At 39.2% G+C, this 16,747-nt stretch overlaps 1 protein-coding gene across 1 annotated transcript in view; it reads left to right on the forward strand.

The window, feature by feature from the left end:
• USH2A (usherin) overlaps nucleotides 1-16,747 on the forward strand; it is a 969,245-nt gene that overhangs the window by 677,202 nt on the left and 275,296 nt on the right. Inside the window, exon 46 of the mRNA XM_055419911.2 lies at nucleotides 3,236-3,348. Within this exon, the coding sequence (XP_055275886.2) occupies nucleotides 3,236-3,348 (113 nt within the window). The remainder of the gene's footprint in view (nucleotides 1-3,235; nucleotides 3,349-16,747) is intronic.

Raw genomic sequence — 16,747 nt, forward strand, 5'->3', positions numbered from 1 at the left:
AGGCTAAGGAGAAGGCAACGCCAACCCACTCCAGTACTCTTGCCTGGAAAATCCCATGGATGGAGGAGCCTGGTAGGCTGCAGTCTATGGGGTCGCTAAGAGCCGAACACGACTGAGTGACTTCACTTTCACTTTTCACTTTCATGCATTGAAGAAGGAAATGGCAACCCACTCCAGTGTTCTTGCCTGGAGAATCCCGGGGACGGGGGAGCCTGGTGGGCTGCCATCTCTGGAGTCACACAGAATCAGACACGACTGAAGCGACTTAGCAGCAGCAGCAAGGCTAAATGCAAAAATTAATGATAAAAACAATGTTTCAGAAGCTCAAAGTTTATAGAGAAGGGTTGCCATTTAGTAAATTTCTGAATAAACTGTGCACTTCTGGGGCTTCCCAGGTGGTGCTAATGGTAAAGAACTTGGCCGCCAATGCAGGAGACATAAGGAACACAGGTTCAATCCCTGGGTTGGGAAGATTCCCTGGAGAATGGCATGGCAACCCACTCCAGTATTCTTGCCTAGAGAATCTCATGGACAGAGGAGTCTGATGGGCTACAGTCCATAGGGTCGCAAAGAGTGGGACACCCCTGAAGCGACTTAGCATGCATACATGGGTGCTAGTCCGACTCTTTGTGACCCCATGGACTTTACAGTCCGTGGAATTCTCCAGGCCAGAGTACTGAAGTAGGTAGCCAATCCCTTCTCCAGGGGATCTTCCCAACCCAGGGATCGAACTGGGGTCTCCTGCATTGCAGGTAGATTCTTTACCAACTGAGCTTTTGGGAAAGCCCAAAATTTATAATAACTTTGTAAATAATTTTCAGAAGATATTAAGCATTAAATTTTTATTTGACCACAGAAAACTTTTCACTGGCTCTGTTCATTAAGTGAATATTTCCCCACCCCTCTTCCCCCCACATTTGAAAGTAAAACATTTGTAATCATCTAGTTACAATCAATGCATTAACCTCTCCCACTAAAGAAGAAAGGTACATTGCTTACTTTTTAGTACATTCCATGATTTCCATCTACCCACCTGAGTTTATCTTAGCATGGATCAGTGAACTGCTATTTCTCTTGATGACTCTTAGAGGGAATCTGTATGTAGGTGTAGATCATTAATCACCTTATAAAATAAAATCACATTCAAAATACTTAGAAATGCAGCTTAATGGACAAGTTAACATAGAAGGTTGTGAAAGATTTGCTGTATTTTCCTCTTTGGGGCCCTGGTGGAGAAAGCCAGCTGAGTCCTTGAAAGGCAGTCTATTCATTTGCTTTATCAGGACTCAGAATACATCTGGGGCAGGGGTGGGGGGATGGTTGTGGTGAGATCACTGGATTCTGTGCATGCATATCCAGTGCCGGCCTTCTGACCATGAAGCAGGAGTGGATGTGTAAACATTCCAGGCAGGTTCCACTCTGACAGGCTTCACTCAGATCTGTTTGTTTGAGTTGCTAATGGCCTAAAGTGAAGAGAAGTGAAAGTTGATCAGTTGTGTCCGACTCTTTGCGACCCCATGGATTATACAGTCCATGGAACTCTCTAAGCTAGAATACCAGGAATCTGCATTTCAGGCAGATTCTTTACCAACTGAGCTATCAGGGAAGCCCACTAATGGCCTGAAGAGAGTGTATTTTGATCTGATACAAGGAAACAGATGAGGAGACAAAAGACCAAATGAGAATCTAATACTTAAATTTTGTGATTGGTGACTAAGATATTCTTAATAACTGTAAGTATATTTTTGTGACCCTCCTCCAAGTCCGTAAATAGTGTACTTGAAATAGTTATTGCATTACTGGAAATTTGGTTTTTATCAAATTTCAAAGATTTTTATTTATGATGTCAAAGATAATTGGTCTCTGTTTAAAATGTGCACTTAACTGATAGGCCTAATACTTTAAAACTAAGATTCTCTTTACTAACCGCCACTTTAAAATAGCCATTGATTTTAAATAAGACATGTAGATGCACCACAATGTCTGTTTTTTAAAGAATCATTCTGCATAGACCTTTCTAAATGGACTGCTCATTCAATTTTTTCTTAAATTTTTTCTCTTTAGTATTAATATGTAAACCTTTATATTTGTGTTTCTGTGTTTAAGATTCATCAGCATGTAATATCCTCCATTTATGTATTAGACACAGAAAGTAAATTATCATTGGTAAAAGTGCAGTTCCTCTTTGGTTTAACCTTTAATGGAGAGCAGAAGAGTGTCACTTTATGGATGGTCCACAAGCAATCTCTTACATGTTCATCTGTCTCTCCCCTGCTCTTGTTGAATATGTTCTTTGTGTTACTAATGCTCGATGAACTCAATTTCTAATCTTTAGTTATTCCACCCTCCTTGGTTTTTATTCAGATTAGGTGGCAGAATTAAAGGGTGAGTGACGAGTTTCTGCTGTGATTAAGGTAGAAATACAATTGCAGCTGGAACAAATGGATATAAAATAGCTCAGCCATATTGGAAGTCTTCCCTAGACCTCATTTTTCTTCCATTAGAGATTAGCATTGAGGCTATTTGTTGTTAAGTGTCAAGACTTCCAGAAAATATCATCATTGCCCTACCTGGTTATAGATCCAGAGACTAGTATGCAGTGATGACATATTATGCTTGCCAACTGTCAACTAAGCATCTTCCCTTCCTCCTTAGTTGTACTCCAAAGAGATGAATATGTCTGTCTGTTTCTGAATAGTTGGAACTAGAAACAAAACGTTACCATTTGAATCACTATATCAATTGTCCCAAGCTCATTTCCTGACTCTATTTTGAGTTTGTTCCATTGGACTCAACGTAAAATATTTAAGACTTGGTAAACCCCAAGATCGGAGAAGGCAATGGCAAGCCACTCCAGTGCTCTTGCCTAGAGAATCCCATGGATGGAGGAGCCAGGTGGGCTGCAGTCCGTGTGGTCGCTAAGGGTCGTACACGACTGAGTGACTTCACTTTCACTTTTCACTTTCACACATTGGAGAAGGAAATGGCAACCCACTCCAGTGTTCTTGCCTGGAGAATCCCAGGGAAGGGGGAGCCTGGTGGGCTTCCGTCTATGGGGTCACACAGAGTCGGACACGACTGAAGTGACTTAGCAGCAGCAGCAGTAGCAAACCCCAAGATGCCATAGAGAATTATAAGAAGCACCTGTGAAATGAGAGTGGGTGGGTTTCAGTCCATCAGCTGTCTGTATTCTGAAAGTAGTTGCAATTATTGTTTTCTAAACTAACACTTGCAGGTTGAAGTCTGCACAAAATATGCCTGTGTAAAAAGCAACAGAACCCAAATCACCACTGTGGAAGATACTCCAAGTGATATACCGACTCCCACAATTCATGGCATCACTTCAAGGTACCAATTCTTTATCAATTAAAGAACTGACCATAAGCAATTAAAATAAAAATCAAAGCTATCATTCCTACCATGACAATCTCATTTAGTAGATTACTATAAATACGTGTGTAAATCAAATTTTTTATATTATTAGGTATTGATCCTCAGTGGACACATCCCCTAACATTTAAGCTTTGATCTTTCTGATTGTCCAGCTTCACTTCCTTTTATTAGTAATCTGTGAAAAATGTTGGAGTGCACAGAAAAGTTGTCCTTCAGTAAATTCTTTTGTGAGGCAAATAATACAATTTTAATTAGAATGACTACCTCCCAACTTAATCTCTTTGACAAAAATTAGACTTAGGTATATCAGATTTCCCTAAAGCTAGAAATAGCTGTAAAATAATTAGGGGAGATAAATTATTGGATAATCTTTACAATTGTATCAGATTCTTCATGGAATCCCTTTACTTTTGTGTACTCTTTTGTTGCTGAGCAATGACCATGGTTTGAAAGTGATCCTCTTTCAATTCAAAATTAGCAATTTAAGAGAAAAAAGATGTAACATCAAGGTTTCCAAGTCAAAAGTAATATGAAATTTTCACCTCTTTGTGTCAAGTCAAGGGCAGAGAAAGAAATCTGAGTATTCCCACGTCATAGTTTTGCCCTAACCAAATGAATCGCCTTTCATCTACACACACGCACGCACACACACAGTTACATCCCATATACACACATGCACACGGACTGAAATAATCAACATGTTATAAAGTATTTCAATTCTGAAGGATTCCTTTATGGCATATTGAAAATTATAGGTCTTTTAAAAATCATTTCAAAAATAATCTATACCGATTTGGAGAACCAGTGATTGAAATAATTAGAAAAACTCAAATAATTGAATTCTTAGATGTTCAGGGCAAAAATACTCCTTTCTTTTTGAGTATATCTTCTGTCAAACACATGATGATATCTGTCTAATGTGCAAAGCGTGCATGATAAGTCATTTCATTGGTGTCCTACTCTGCGATCCTATGGACTATAGCCCTCCAGGCTCCTCTCTCCATGGGATTCTCCAAACAAGAATACTGGAGTGGGTTGCCATGCCCTCCTACAGCTCATGTGGGATATGTTAATTAATTGATAATTCCCTCAACAGATTTTTCTCATCTATCCACATGATTGCCTACCTTTTCAGGGGAAAATGGTCAAGTTTAAGGGACACCAGAGACCTTTATTTTTTCAGCAAACATACTTGTGGGTATAATAATATAAGAGGCAAAGGTAATACAAAGTAGTGTAAGATACGGCTCTAAATTTTCACAGTTCCAGTCAACTGTAGGAGACGTTTCCCTAAACAAACATTTATAGAACAGAGTGAAAAACACTATGATAAAAGTTTATAATGTGCAAGAAGTGCATTAAAAAAAAAAAAACCCTCAACTCTGCCCATAATTATCAGTGAAGACATCATGAAAGATGTGACATGTGAGTTCATTCTGAAGAACTCAAGGAAGAAGTATAAGTAGGTAGGTGGATGTTGTCAAATTTCTTGTCTGTTACCATCCCCATGACTCAAGCCTAGGTGAATGGCATAAGGGAATATGTCTTAGACTACATATTTTTATGTAGCTAAAAATATGTAAGGTTTTTCAGAAACTGAGCAAATATACATTTGAGACTCTAAGACATCTTTAAGAAGATTCTTGTGGATGATAACAGAAAAAATATTTTTAGTTGGATTTAAAGATTGCTTCTCCCCAAATATATTAAATTGGCGCCAAAAACAATTAAAAGGGCATATTTATTTTTTTAAAAGAGCAAGGAAAATGACAAAGCAGATGACAACGAGAGAAGATAGATTTTTAACACAATTATGAAAGCAAAATTTGCCCTGGGAGAGGCACTTGTCAAAGTGGTAGTTGGCAGAGGGAGATGATGACACAAAACAAACTACTTTGCTCTGCAGAGAACCTCAGTGTCTGAGCACTTAACAGACTTTCAGGATTGTGAATAAGGGCAAGATGGGTTAAAGTTCAAAGCTGAAATCATGGGATTAGCTGGAAGTCTTAAAAAAATAAAAAAGAGTGCTTGGGACCTATAATTAGTCAGGGTTCTCCAAGAAAACAAAACCAAATGGGTCTAGTCCCAGTCCATGTCCAAAGTTTTGAGAATTAGAGGAGCTAATGGTATAAATGACACCACCCCAATGGCAGAAAGTGAAGAGGAACTCAAAAGCCTCTTGATGAAAGTAAAGAGGAGAGTGAAAAGGTTGGCTTGAAGCTCAACATTCAGAAAACAAAGATGATGGCATCTGGTCCCATCACTTCATGGGAAATAGATGGAAAAACAGTGGAAACAGTGTCAGACTTTATTTTTTTGCAGGGTGGGGGGGCTCCAAAATCACTGCAGATGCTGATTGCAGCCAGGAAATTAAAAGACGCTTACTCCTTGGAAGGAAAGTTATGACCAACCTAGACAGCATATTAAAAAGCAGAGACATTACTTTGCCAACAAAGGTCCGTCTAGTCAAGGCTATGGTTATTCCCATGGTCATGTATGGATGTGAGAGTTAGACTGTGAAGAAAGCTGAGTGATGAAGAATTGATGCTTTTGAACTGTGGTGCTGGAGAAGACTCTTGAGAGTCCCTTGGACTTCAAGGAGATCCAACCAGTCCATTCTAAAGGAGATCGATCCTGGATGTTCATTGGAAGGACTGATGCTAAAGCTGAAACTGCAATACTTTGGCCACCTCATGCGGCGAGTTGACTCACTGGGAAAGAGTCTGATGCTGGGAAGGATTGGGGGTGGGAGGAGACGGGGACAACAGAGAATGAGATGGCTGGATGGCATCACCGACTCAATGGCCATGAGTTTGAGTGAACTCTGGGAGTTGGCGATGGACAGGGAGGCCTAGCGTGCTGTGATTCATGGGGTCGCAAAGAGTCGGACACGACTGAGTGACTGAACTGAACTGACCTGAATGGTATAAATCTTGGTCCAAATCTGAGAGAGAGAGATTGATTAAATCAAGTAGTCAATCAGAGAGGAGGAATTCTCCCTTGCTACAACTTTTTCTTTTACTCAGACCCTCAACTGATTGGAGGGTTGAGGGTAGAGCCCACCTACACTGTGAAGGGCAATGTGCTTTACTGAGCCTCAGATTCAAATGCTTACCTCATCAAAAACAACCTTGCAGACACACCTAGAAATCATTTTTAACCAGAGGTCCTCAACCTTGTGGCCCAGTCAAGTTAACACAAAATTAGCCACTATAGAATTCAAGGTCCCCTACCTCTATATGGGCTGGAAGAAGCACAAGCTGGAATCAAGATTGCCGGGAGAAATATCAATAACCTCAGATATGCAGATGACACCACCCTTATGGCAGAAAGTGAAGAGGAACTCAAAAGCCTCTTGATGAAAATGAAAGAGGAGAGTGAAAAGGTTGGCTTGAAGCTCAACATTCAGAAAACAAAGATCATGGCATCTGGTCCCATCACTTCATGGGAAATAGATGGAAAAACAGTGGAAACAGTGTCAGACTTTATTTTTTTGGGCTCCAAAATCACTACAGATTATGATTGGAGCCATGAAATTAAAAGATGCTTACTCCTTGGAAGGAAAGTTATGACCAACCTTGATAGTATATTAAAAAGCAGAAACATTACTTTGCAACCAAGGTCCATCTAGTCAAGGCTATGGTTTTTCCCGTGGTCATGTATGGATGTGAGAGTTGGACTGTGAAGAAAGCTGATCGCCGAAGAATTGATGCTTTTGAACTGTGGTGCTGGAGAAGACTCTTGAGAGTCCCTTGGACTGCAAGGAGATCCAACCAGTCCATTCTAAAGGAGATCAATCATGGGTGTTCATTGGAAGGACTGATGCTGAGGCTGAAACTGCAATACTTTGGCCACCTCATGCGACGTGTTGACTCACTGGAAAAGAGTCTGATGCTGGGAAAGGTTGGGGGTGGGAGAAGGGGACGACAGAGAATGAGATGGCTGGATGGCATCACCGACTCGATGGACATGAGTTTGAGTGAGCTCTGGGAGTTGGTGATGGACAGGGAGGCCTGGCGTGCTGTGATTCATGGGGTCGCGGAGAGTCAGACACGACTGAGCGACTGAACTGAACCTCTATATTATTCATCAAAGTGTTGATTTCTCTTTCTCCTTGTGGAATAGTCCACCAACAGGAGATCAGAAATTTTTTTCTCAAGAAACTGAACAGAGGTATTTAGGAATTAGGGCTACTAGGCACAGTGGAAATCTGGAATGAGGGGCAAAGGTTAAAATCATGATAAAGTGTAGACTACAATTAAAATGATTGCACCTTAGCTGCTTTCCCCAGCTCTGGTTTTACAAACAAATATTGAGTCATAAATGCTTCCATACAGAAGGGCATTCTCTGAAAAAGTCTGAGTGACTCCAGATAAAATACTTCCATAAACTAGCAGATCAGGATCCCCTAATAGAAAAGATAACTTGCCAACTGGTCACACAGTGGGGAATTTCATCAATCAACAAGCCCCACTCATATATAAATCTTCTTGTCACCATTTTTATCTCAAAGATTAAAAGAAACAAAATTAAAACAGAAATAATTCAACAGACATAGAGACAATGCAGGATGAGGAAAAAAATACATAACAACCTCAGAGGGATAAAAAGACATCCTCTATCTATAAAACAAAACTAAAAAACAATCCTACTTGGAAAAAATCAAAGTAAAGCAGGACTTTGGGGAGGGATATCTCATGGAAATTAAAAGTCTTAATTTTTAATTAACTGAATTAAAACTTTGGAAGAAAGTTTAAAGTCTCTGAAAGTGAAATAAAAATCAAATCTGTTACTAGAAAAGAAATTAAGGAAAATCTTGAAATCCAGGAAATCAACTATTTGGATAATAAGAGTTCCAGAAAGAGAGAACAGAAGAAAAAAGGGAAGAAAATAAAGATGACAAGAAAATATTCCCAAATCAAGATACCAGTAAGTAGATCCCAAGGTGTTACAGATGCCAGGAAAATGACTGAATCATAACCATATAAGGGGATATCATCTGGAAATTTCAAAATACCAGATTAAAAAATTGCATTCAAAAAGTTTCCAGGGAGAGAACAAGATGGCAGAGGAGTAGGTGGATGTGGAGTGTATCTCTCTCCACAGATACATCAGGAATACACCTTCAGACACAGAAGTGCATGCAGAACACCAGCTGAGAGTACCTGACCAGCAGAAAAGAATATATAGTACCACACAAAACTCGGTAGGATGAAGGAACTAGGGGGGAAAATGGGAGTGTTAGTAGGACTGGACCTGCCCTCAGTGGGTGGGGGAACTGAAGCAGGGGTCCAATCCCTACATTGGGGCAATTGTCTGAGTCAGAGGAGAAACATTTAAGGCTGAGAGTGAAACAGCTGATCTGTGGCAGCCTGAACGGAATGAGAATCAGACAGTCCTTGCCGCAGCCATACATTCCCTGGACAGGGATGCAGGTCCACTAGAAGGCGCAGCGGCTGGGAGCTGCAGTTTAGGGATTGTGGAGCAACCCCAGGGCGATGGCTGCTGTTGACTGCAGAGAGACGAGTTGAGAGGATGTAAGGGAGGAATTTGTGGTGGGAAACGCCTGTGGAGGAAAGCCAGGCCACCATGGAAGCAAGGCAAGATACTGCTGAGTCACTCAAGGGGGTGGAGCCATCACCATAGCCTCTCTGCCCCCACATGCCAGCATTGGCGGCTGAAAAATAGAGAGGCTGGCCCATCAAACGCCTGATGCACTGAACTACAGAGTAGGACCCCACCCAGGTTGCCCCTTTAAGTGCCTGACATGCAGATCCACAGAATAGGACCCCAGCCAGGGGGGACCCTCTATGTGACTGAAGTGGTGAACAACAGAGAAGGACCCCAGGAAAGGGAGCCCTCTAAGTGCCTGAATGGGAGGAGCTACGGCCAAAGAGGCCAAAGACTGGCCAAAGAGGCCTTCTGCTTGCCAGCTACAAGAGGCTCAAGAAAAGACTCTGATAGGGCCATAACTCCTGTGGTGGAGGCAGTCCATGTCCCTGCACACTTAGTGTTGCCAGGATCCCTGAAAGCCAAGCAGCTGTGCCATCTTCATGCTCAACTCTCACTGGGGCAGGGCTGCCACAGGACAAAAAAGTCTTGTGTCTATGCACGCAGGCTCACTTTGGTCATGTCCAAATATTTGCGACCCTGTAGACAGTGGCCTGCCAGGCTTCTCTGTCAGGGGATTCTCAGCAAGAATACTGTAGCATATTTGCCAATACTGATTGCCATGCCCTTCTAAGCACTATATTTCCTGCTGCCCTAGCCACCAACCTCCCTGAGTACCTGATGCTGCCAGAACCCCTGCAACTCAAGCAGCTGTACCATCTCCACAACTGGCTCTCACAGAGGCAACCCCAAGTCCTCCAGGGCAGCCTCAGGAGCAAACCCCAGTGGATGACCCACATGCAAAGGTGGAAATAAAGCCACAATAGAAACCCAGGGGCAGTGTGGCTAAGGAAGAAGACCCAAAACCTTCCCACCAGCTGCAGATTAAATCCACATGATCAACAAGGCGGGCTCTATGTTTATGTAATATATAAAAGGGCATTGAGAGTTCCCACAAAAAGAACAGGAGTAGGACCAGGTTAGAATGTGAACTGTCCCACAAAAAGAACAGGAGTAGGACCAGGTTAGAATGTGAACTGTCCCCACAGCAGGTCCAGAAATCACCACAGTGTTGGAGGGCATCCTAGGGAGGTTAGGTGGACTGTGACTCCCAGTAAGGGAAAGGACTCTGACAGCAGTGACCCCAGAAAAGCATTTATTATTCTTATGTTTTGACTTATTCTGTGGATTCTTTTGTATTTTTTTTTCTTTCTGTTTTTCTCCCCTTCTGTTGTAGTTGTCGATTTTATTGCCACTGTGAAATCTAATTAAGCTTTTGAGCTTTCTTTTATTCTCAGTCACATTTTTTAATTGTTGTTATAAACCTTTACCTCTACATTGCTCTCTTGCAGTTCTGTGGAGTTTTCCTTCTTTTTTTTTTTTCTTTTCTCTTTTCCTAATTTTTTAGACCTTTTTTTTTTCCCTACATTTATTACTTTGTTTGATTTTCCTACTGTTCTTTCCCCCTTGCAGTTAATTTTTGATGTATATAAATGTTCTTTATCTATATCTATTTAACTTTGCATATCTATTCTTTCTTTCCATTTCTCTCAACATATTTGTTAATTTTATTTTCATTGCTTTATTTCCCCAATTGGCATCTTGCTTTAGATTTGTTTTCTAGTTTGTGCTTTAGTTAGTTTTGTTCTTAACTGTTAGATATAATTTTTGGTTTCCTTCATTTCCCGGGTCAATCTATTGTACTTTATTTTTTTTTAAACTGTTTTGATATTTGCGTATGGGTATATATGAGTATGTGTATTTTCAGTCACACTTTTTATTGTCATTATAAACCTCTGCCTCTGCATTGGGCTTTTGCAGTTCTGTAGAGTTTTCCTTTTTTTTTTTTCTTCTCCTTTTTATAATTTTAATTTCTTTAAACCTATTATATTTTTTTCTACATATAGTCCTTTGTTTTCCCTTCCTCCTGTTCTTTTCCCTTGCAATTAATCTTTAAAGTATATAAATTTTCTTATCTACTTCTATTTAACTTTGCATATCTGTTTTTTCTTTCCTTTCCTCTCAACATATTTATTAGTTTTGTTTTCACTGCTTTATTCCCCACTTAGCACATTGATTTAGTTCTGTTTTCCAGTTTGTGCTTTAGTTTTGTTCTTAACTGGTAGATATAATTTTTGATTTCCTTTATTCACTGGGTCAATCTATGGTACTTAATTTTTGTTGGACTGTTTTGACTTTGATCATTAGTGTATATGTATGTGTTTATTCCAATATTTTAATTATTATTTGCCTGATTTTGTGACTGCCATTTGGCTAGGGTTCATCTTTGGTTCCTCATTTTTGGGTATTTGTTTTAATCTCATTTAATGCTATAACAAACCACTTGTGGAATCTTCATTCCTGACCAGAGATCAAGCTCTGAGTCTTTGGAGTGGGAGCAGTGACTCCAAGACCTTAGAGTACCAGAGAACTAACCCTAGGAATTATCAAATAGTGAGAACTCACACCAAGGAAACTACCTGAATACAAAACATCACCCAACAACCAGTAGCACCCTGTGCAGGAAGCCTCATGTCAACAACAAACAAAACAAAATACAAACCCAATCATCAGCAGACAGGATTATCACCTCACCCAGCCTTACCCATCAGAGGAAAAACAATCAAACAAGCAAGCAACAACAACAACAAAAAAAACTCAGCACAAATCTCAGCCTATATGAAGCTTACACAAACCACTAGACCAACCTTAAGTGAAAGTGAAAGTGAAGTTGCTCAGTTGTGTCCAACTCTTTGTGACCCCACGGACACCAGGCTCCTCCAACCATGGAATTTTCTAGGCAAGAATACTGGAGTGGGTTGCCATTTCCTCTCCAAGACCAACCTTAGGAGGGCAGAAACCAAAAGGAAGAAAGAACTCAATTATGAAGCCTCGGAAAAGGAGAACTCAAACACAATAAGTTAAAAAAAAAAATTAAAGGCAGTGAAATATTACACAAATGAAGTATCAAACTAGAAACACAGAAGTCCAAATAAATGAAGAGGAAATAGCAAACTACCTGAAAAAGAATTCAGAATAATGATAGTAGAGATGATCAAAAACCTTGAAAATAAATGGAGAAAATGCAAGAATCAATTAACAAAGACCTACAAGAATCAAAGAATAAACATACTGAGACAAACAACACAATTACTGAAATTAAAAATACTCTAGAAGGAGTCAACAGTAGAATATCTGAAACAGAAGAAAGAAACAGTGAGCTGGAAGACAAAATGGTAGAAATAACTTCTGAAGAGCAGAATAAAGTCAAAAGAATGAAAAGAACTGAGGATAGTCTCAGAGACCTCTGGAACAATAGCAAACACACCAACATTCGAATTATAGGGGTCCCAGAAGAAGAGAAAAAGAAAGGGTATGAGAAAATTTTTGAAGAGATTATAGTTGAAAATTTCCCCAACATGGAAAGGGAAATAGTCAATCAAGTTCAAGAGACACAAAGAGTCCCATACAAGATAAACACAAGGAGAAACACGCCAAGACACATACTATTCAAACTAACAAAGACTAAACACGAAGAAAGAATATTAAAAGCAGCAACGGAAAAGCAACAAGTAGCATGCAAAGGAAACCCCATATGCTGAACAGCTGATCTTTCAGCAGAAATTCTTCAGGCCAGAAGAGAATAGCAGGATATATTTAAAGTACTGAAAGGGAAAAATCTACAACCAAGATTACCTAGCAAGGATCTCATTCAAAATTGATAGAGAAATAAAAAGCTTTTCAGACAAGCAAAAGTTAAGAGAATTCAGTACCACCAAACCAGCTTTACAACAAATGTTAAAGGGACTTATATAGTCAAGAAATACAAGAGAAGAAAAAAGATCCACACAGTCAACCATAAACAATCTAAAAAATGTCAATAGGAGCATATATATCAATAACTACTTTAAATGTAAATTGATTAAATGCTCCAATCAAAAGACACAGACTGGCTGGATGGATACAAAAACAAGACCCACATATATTCTGTCTATAAGAAACCCACTTCAGACCTCAAGACACATATAGACTGAAAGTGAGAGGATGGAAAAATATATTCCATGAAAATGGGAAGCAAAAGAAAGCTGGAGTAGCAATCCTCATATCAGACAAAATAGAACTTGAAGAAGATTACAAGAGATAAGGAATGACACTAAATAATGATCAAGGGATCAATCCAAGAGGAAGCATAACAATTGTAAATATCTATGCACCCAACATAGGAACACCTCAATACATAAGACAAGCACTAGCAGACATAAAAGGAGAAATTGACAGTAACACAATCATAGTAGGAGACTTTAACATCCCACTCACACCAATGGACAGATCATCAAAACAGAAAACACAAGTCTTTTTTTTTTTTTTTTTAGAAAACACAAGTCTTAAATGATACATTAAATGAGATGGATCTCATTGATATCTTCAAGACATGCCATCCAAATGCAAAAGGATACACCTTCTTTTCAAGTGTACATGGAGCATTCTCCAGGATAGACCACATCTTGGGTCACAAATCAAACCTCAGTAAATTTAAGAAAATTGAAATCATATCAAGCATCTTCTCCAACCACAACAATATGAGACTAGATTTCAGTTACAAGAAAAAATACTGTAAGATACACAAACACATGGAGACTAAACAACACATTTCTAAATAACCAACAGATTACTGAAGAACTCAAAAGGGAAATAAAAAAATTTCTAGAAACAAATGCCAATGAAAAAATGACAGCTCAAAACCTATGGGATGAAACAAAAGCAGTTCTAAGAGGAAATTTTATAGCAATACAATCCTACTTCAAGAAACAAGAAAAACATCAAATAGACAACCTAACTTTACACTTAAAACAATTGAAATAAGAAAAAAAAAACCCAAAGGTATTAGAAGGAAAGAAATCATAAAGGTCCAAGCAGAAATAAATGAAAATGAAAGAAACAATAATAAAGATGAATAAAAGTAAAAGCTGGTTCATTAAGAAGATAAACAAGATAGACAAACCTTTAGCCAGACTCATCAAGAAAAACAGGGAGAAGAATCACAACAAAATTACAAGTGAAAAGGAGAGGCTACAACAGACAGTGAAGAAATACAAAGGATTATAAGACTGTTATGAACTGGATAACCTGGAAGAAATGGACAGATTCTTAGAAAAGTTCAATCTTCCAAGACTGAACCAGGAAGAAAAAGAAATTATGAACAACACAATTACAAGCACTGAAATTGAAGCTGTGATCAAACAGCTTCCAAAAAACAAAAGCCCAGAACCAGTGGCTTCACTGGAGAATTCTGTCAAACATTTAAAGAAGAGCTAATGCCGATCCTTCTAAAACTCTTTCAAAAAATTTCAGAGGAAGGAACAGCTCCAAACTTGTTCTATGAGGCCACCATCACCCTGACACCAAAACCAAAGACAGCACAAAAAAAGAAAACTACAGGCCAATATCACTGATGAACACAGATGCAAAATACCCAATAAGATTTTAGCAAGCAGAATTCAGCAACACACCAAAAAGCTTATACATCATGATCAAGTTGGGTTTATTCCGGGAATGCAAGGATTCATCAGCATACGCAAATCAATCAGTGTGATACACCATATTAACAACTTGATAGATGAAAACCATATGATTATCTCAATAGATGCAGAAAAAGCCTTTGACAAAGTTCAGCACCTGTTTATGTTAAAACTCTTGTGACTCAGACAGTAAAGCGTCTGCCTACAATGTGGGAGACCTGGGTTTGATCCCTAGGTCAGGAAGTTCCCCTGGAGAAGGAAATGGCAACCCACTCTGGTATTCTTGCCTGAAAAATCCCGTGGACGGAGGAGCCTGATAGGCTAGAGTCCATGGGGTCACAAAGAGTCAGACACTACTGAGTGACTTCGCTTCACTTCACTTCACCTCAACATAGTAAAGGCCATATATGATAAACCTACAGCAAATATTATTCTTAATGGTGAAAAACTGAATGCATTCCCCCTAAGATCAGGAACAAGAAAAGGGTATTCACTTTTTACCACTATTATTCAGCATAGTTCTGGAAATCCTAGCTACAGCAATCCGAGAAGAAAAAGAAATAAAAGGAATCCAGAGCAGAAAAGAAGTAAAGTTCTCACTGTTTGCACATGACATGATACTGTACATAGAAAATCCTAAAGATAGTATCAGAAAATTACTAGAGCTAATCAGTGAACTTAACAAAGTTGCAGGATACAAAAGCAACACACAGAAATCACTTGCATTTCTATATACTAACAATGAAAAATCAGAAAGCAAAATTAAGGAATCAATCCCATTCATCATTACAACAAAAAGAATTCTATGTCTAGGAGTAAACTTACCTAAGGTGGCAAAAGATCTGTACAAAGAAAATTATAAGAGACTAATGAAAGAAATTAAAGATGACATAAACAGATGGAGAGATATTCCATGTTCCTGTGAGGAACAATCAATATTGTGAAAATGACTATATTATCAAATGCAATCTACAGATTCAATGAGATCCCTATCAAATTACCAATGACTTTTTTCACAAAATAGAATAAAAAATTTCACAATTCATATGGAAACACAAAAGACCCCAAATAGCTAAAGCAGTCTTGAGAAAGAAGAATGCAGCTGGAGGAATCAACCTTTCCGATTTCAGATTATACTACAAAGCTACAGTCATCAAGACAATATGGTGCTGACACAAAAACAGAAATATAGACCAATAGAACAAGATAGAAAGTCCAGAAATAAACCCATGTGCCTATGGGTACCTTATTTTTGACAAAGGAGGCAAGAATATGCAATGGAACAAAGAAGCCTCTTCAGTAAATGGTGCTGGGAAAACTGGACAGCTCCATGTAAAAAAATGAAATTAGAACACTTCCTAACACCATATACAAAGATAAACTCAAAATGGATTAAAGACCTAAATGTAAGACCAGAAACTATGAAACTCTCAGAGGAAAACATAGGTAGAACACTCGATGACATAAATCAAAGCAAGATCCTCTATGACCCACCTTCTAGAGTAATGGAAATAAAAACAAAAGTAAACAAGTGGAACCTGATTAAAATTAAAAGCTTTTGCACAGCAAAGGAAACTATAAGCAAGGTGAAAAGGCAAGCCTCAGAATGGGAGAAAATAATAGCAAATGAAACAACTGACAAGGGATTAATTTCCAAAATATACAAGCAGCTCATACAACACAACACCAGAAAAACAAACAACCGAATCAAAAAGTGGGAAAATGACCTAAACAGACATTTCTCCAAGGAAGATATACAGATGGCTAACAAACATGTGAAAAGATGCTCAACACTGCCCTTTATTCAGTTCAGTTCAGTTCAGTTCAGTCACTCAGTCGTGTCCGACTCTCCACGACCCCGTGAATCACAGCACGCCAGGCCTCCCTGTCCATCACCAACTCCCGGAGTACACTCAAACTCATGTCCACAGAGTTGGTGATGCCATCCAGCCATCTCATTCTCTGTCGTCCCCTTCTCCTCCCACCCCCAACCTTTCCCAGCATCAGAGTCTTTTCCAGTGAGTCAACTCGTCGCATGAGGTGGCCAAAATATTGCAGTTTCAGCTTTAGCATCAGTCCCTCCAATGAACATCCAGGATTGATCTCCTTTAGGATGGACTGGTTGGATCTCCTTGCAGTCCAAGGGACTCTCAAGAGTCTTCTCCAACACCACAGTTCAAAAGCATCGATTCTTCGGCGATCAGTTTCTTCACAGTCCAACTCTC

The sequence above is a fragment of the Moschus berezovskii genome, chromosome 17, assembly GCF_049115385.1.
Source record: "Moschus berezovskii isolate FMDL1 chromosome 17, NW_MosBer_1.0, whole genome shotgun sequence".
In the NCBI taxonomy this organism is placed as follows: Eukaryota; Metazoa; Chordata; class Mammalia; order Artiodactyla; family Moschidae; genus Moschus; species Moschus berezovskii.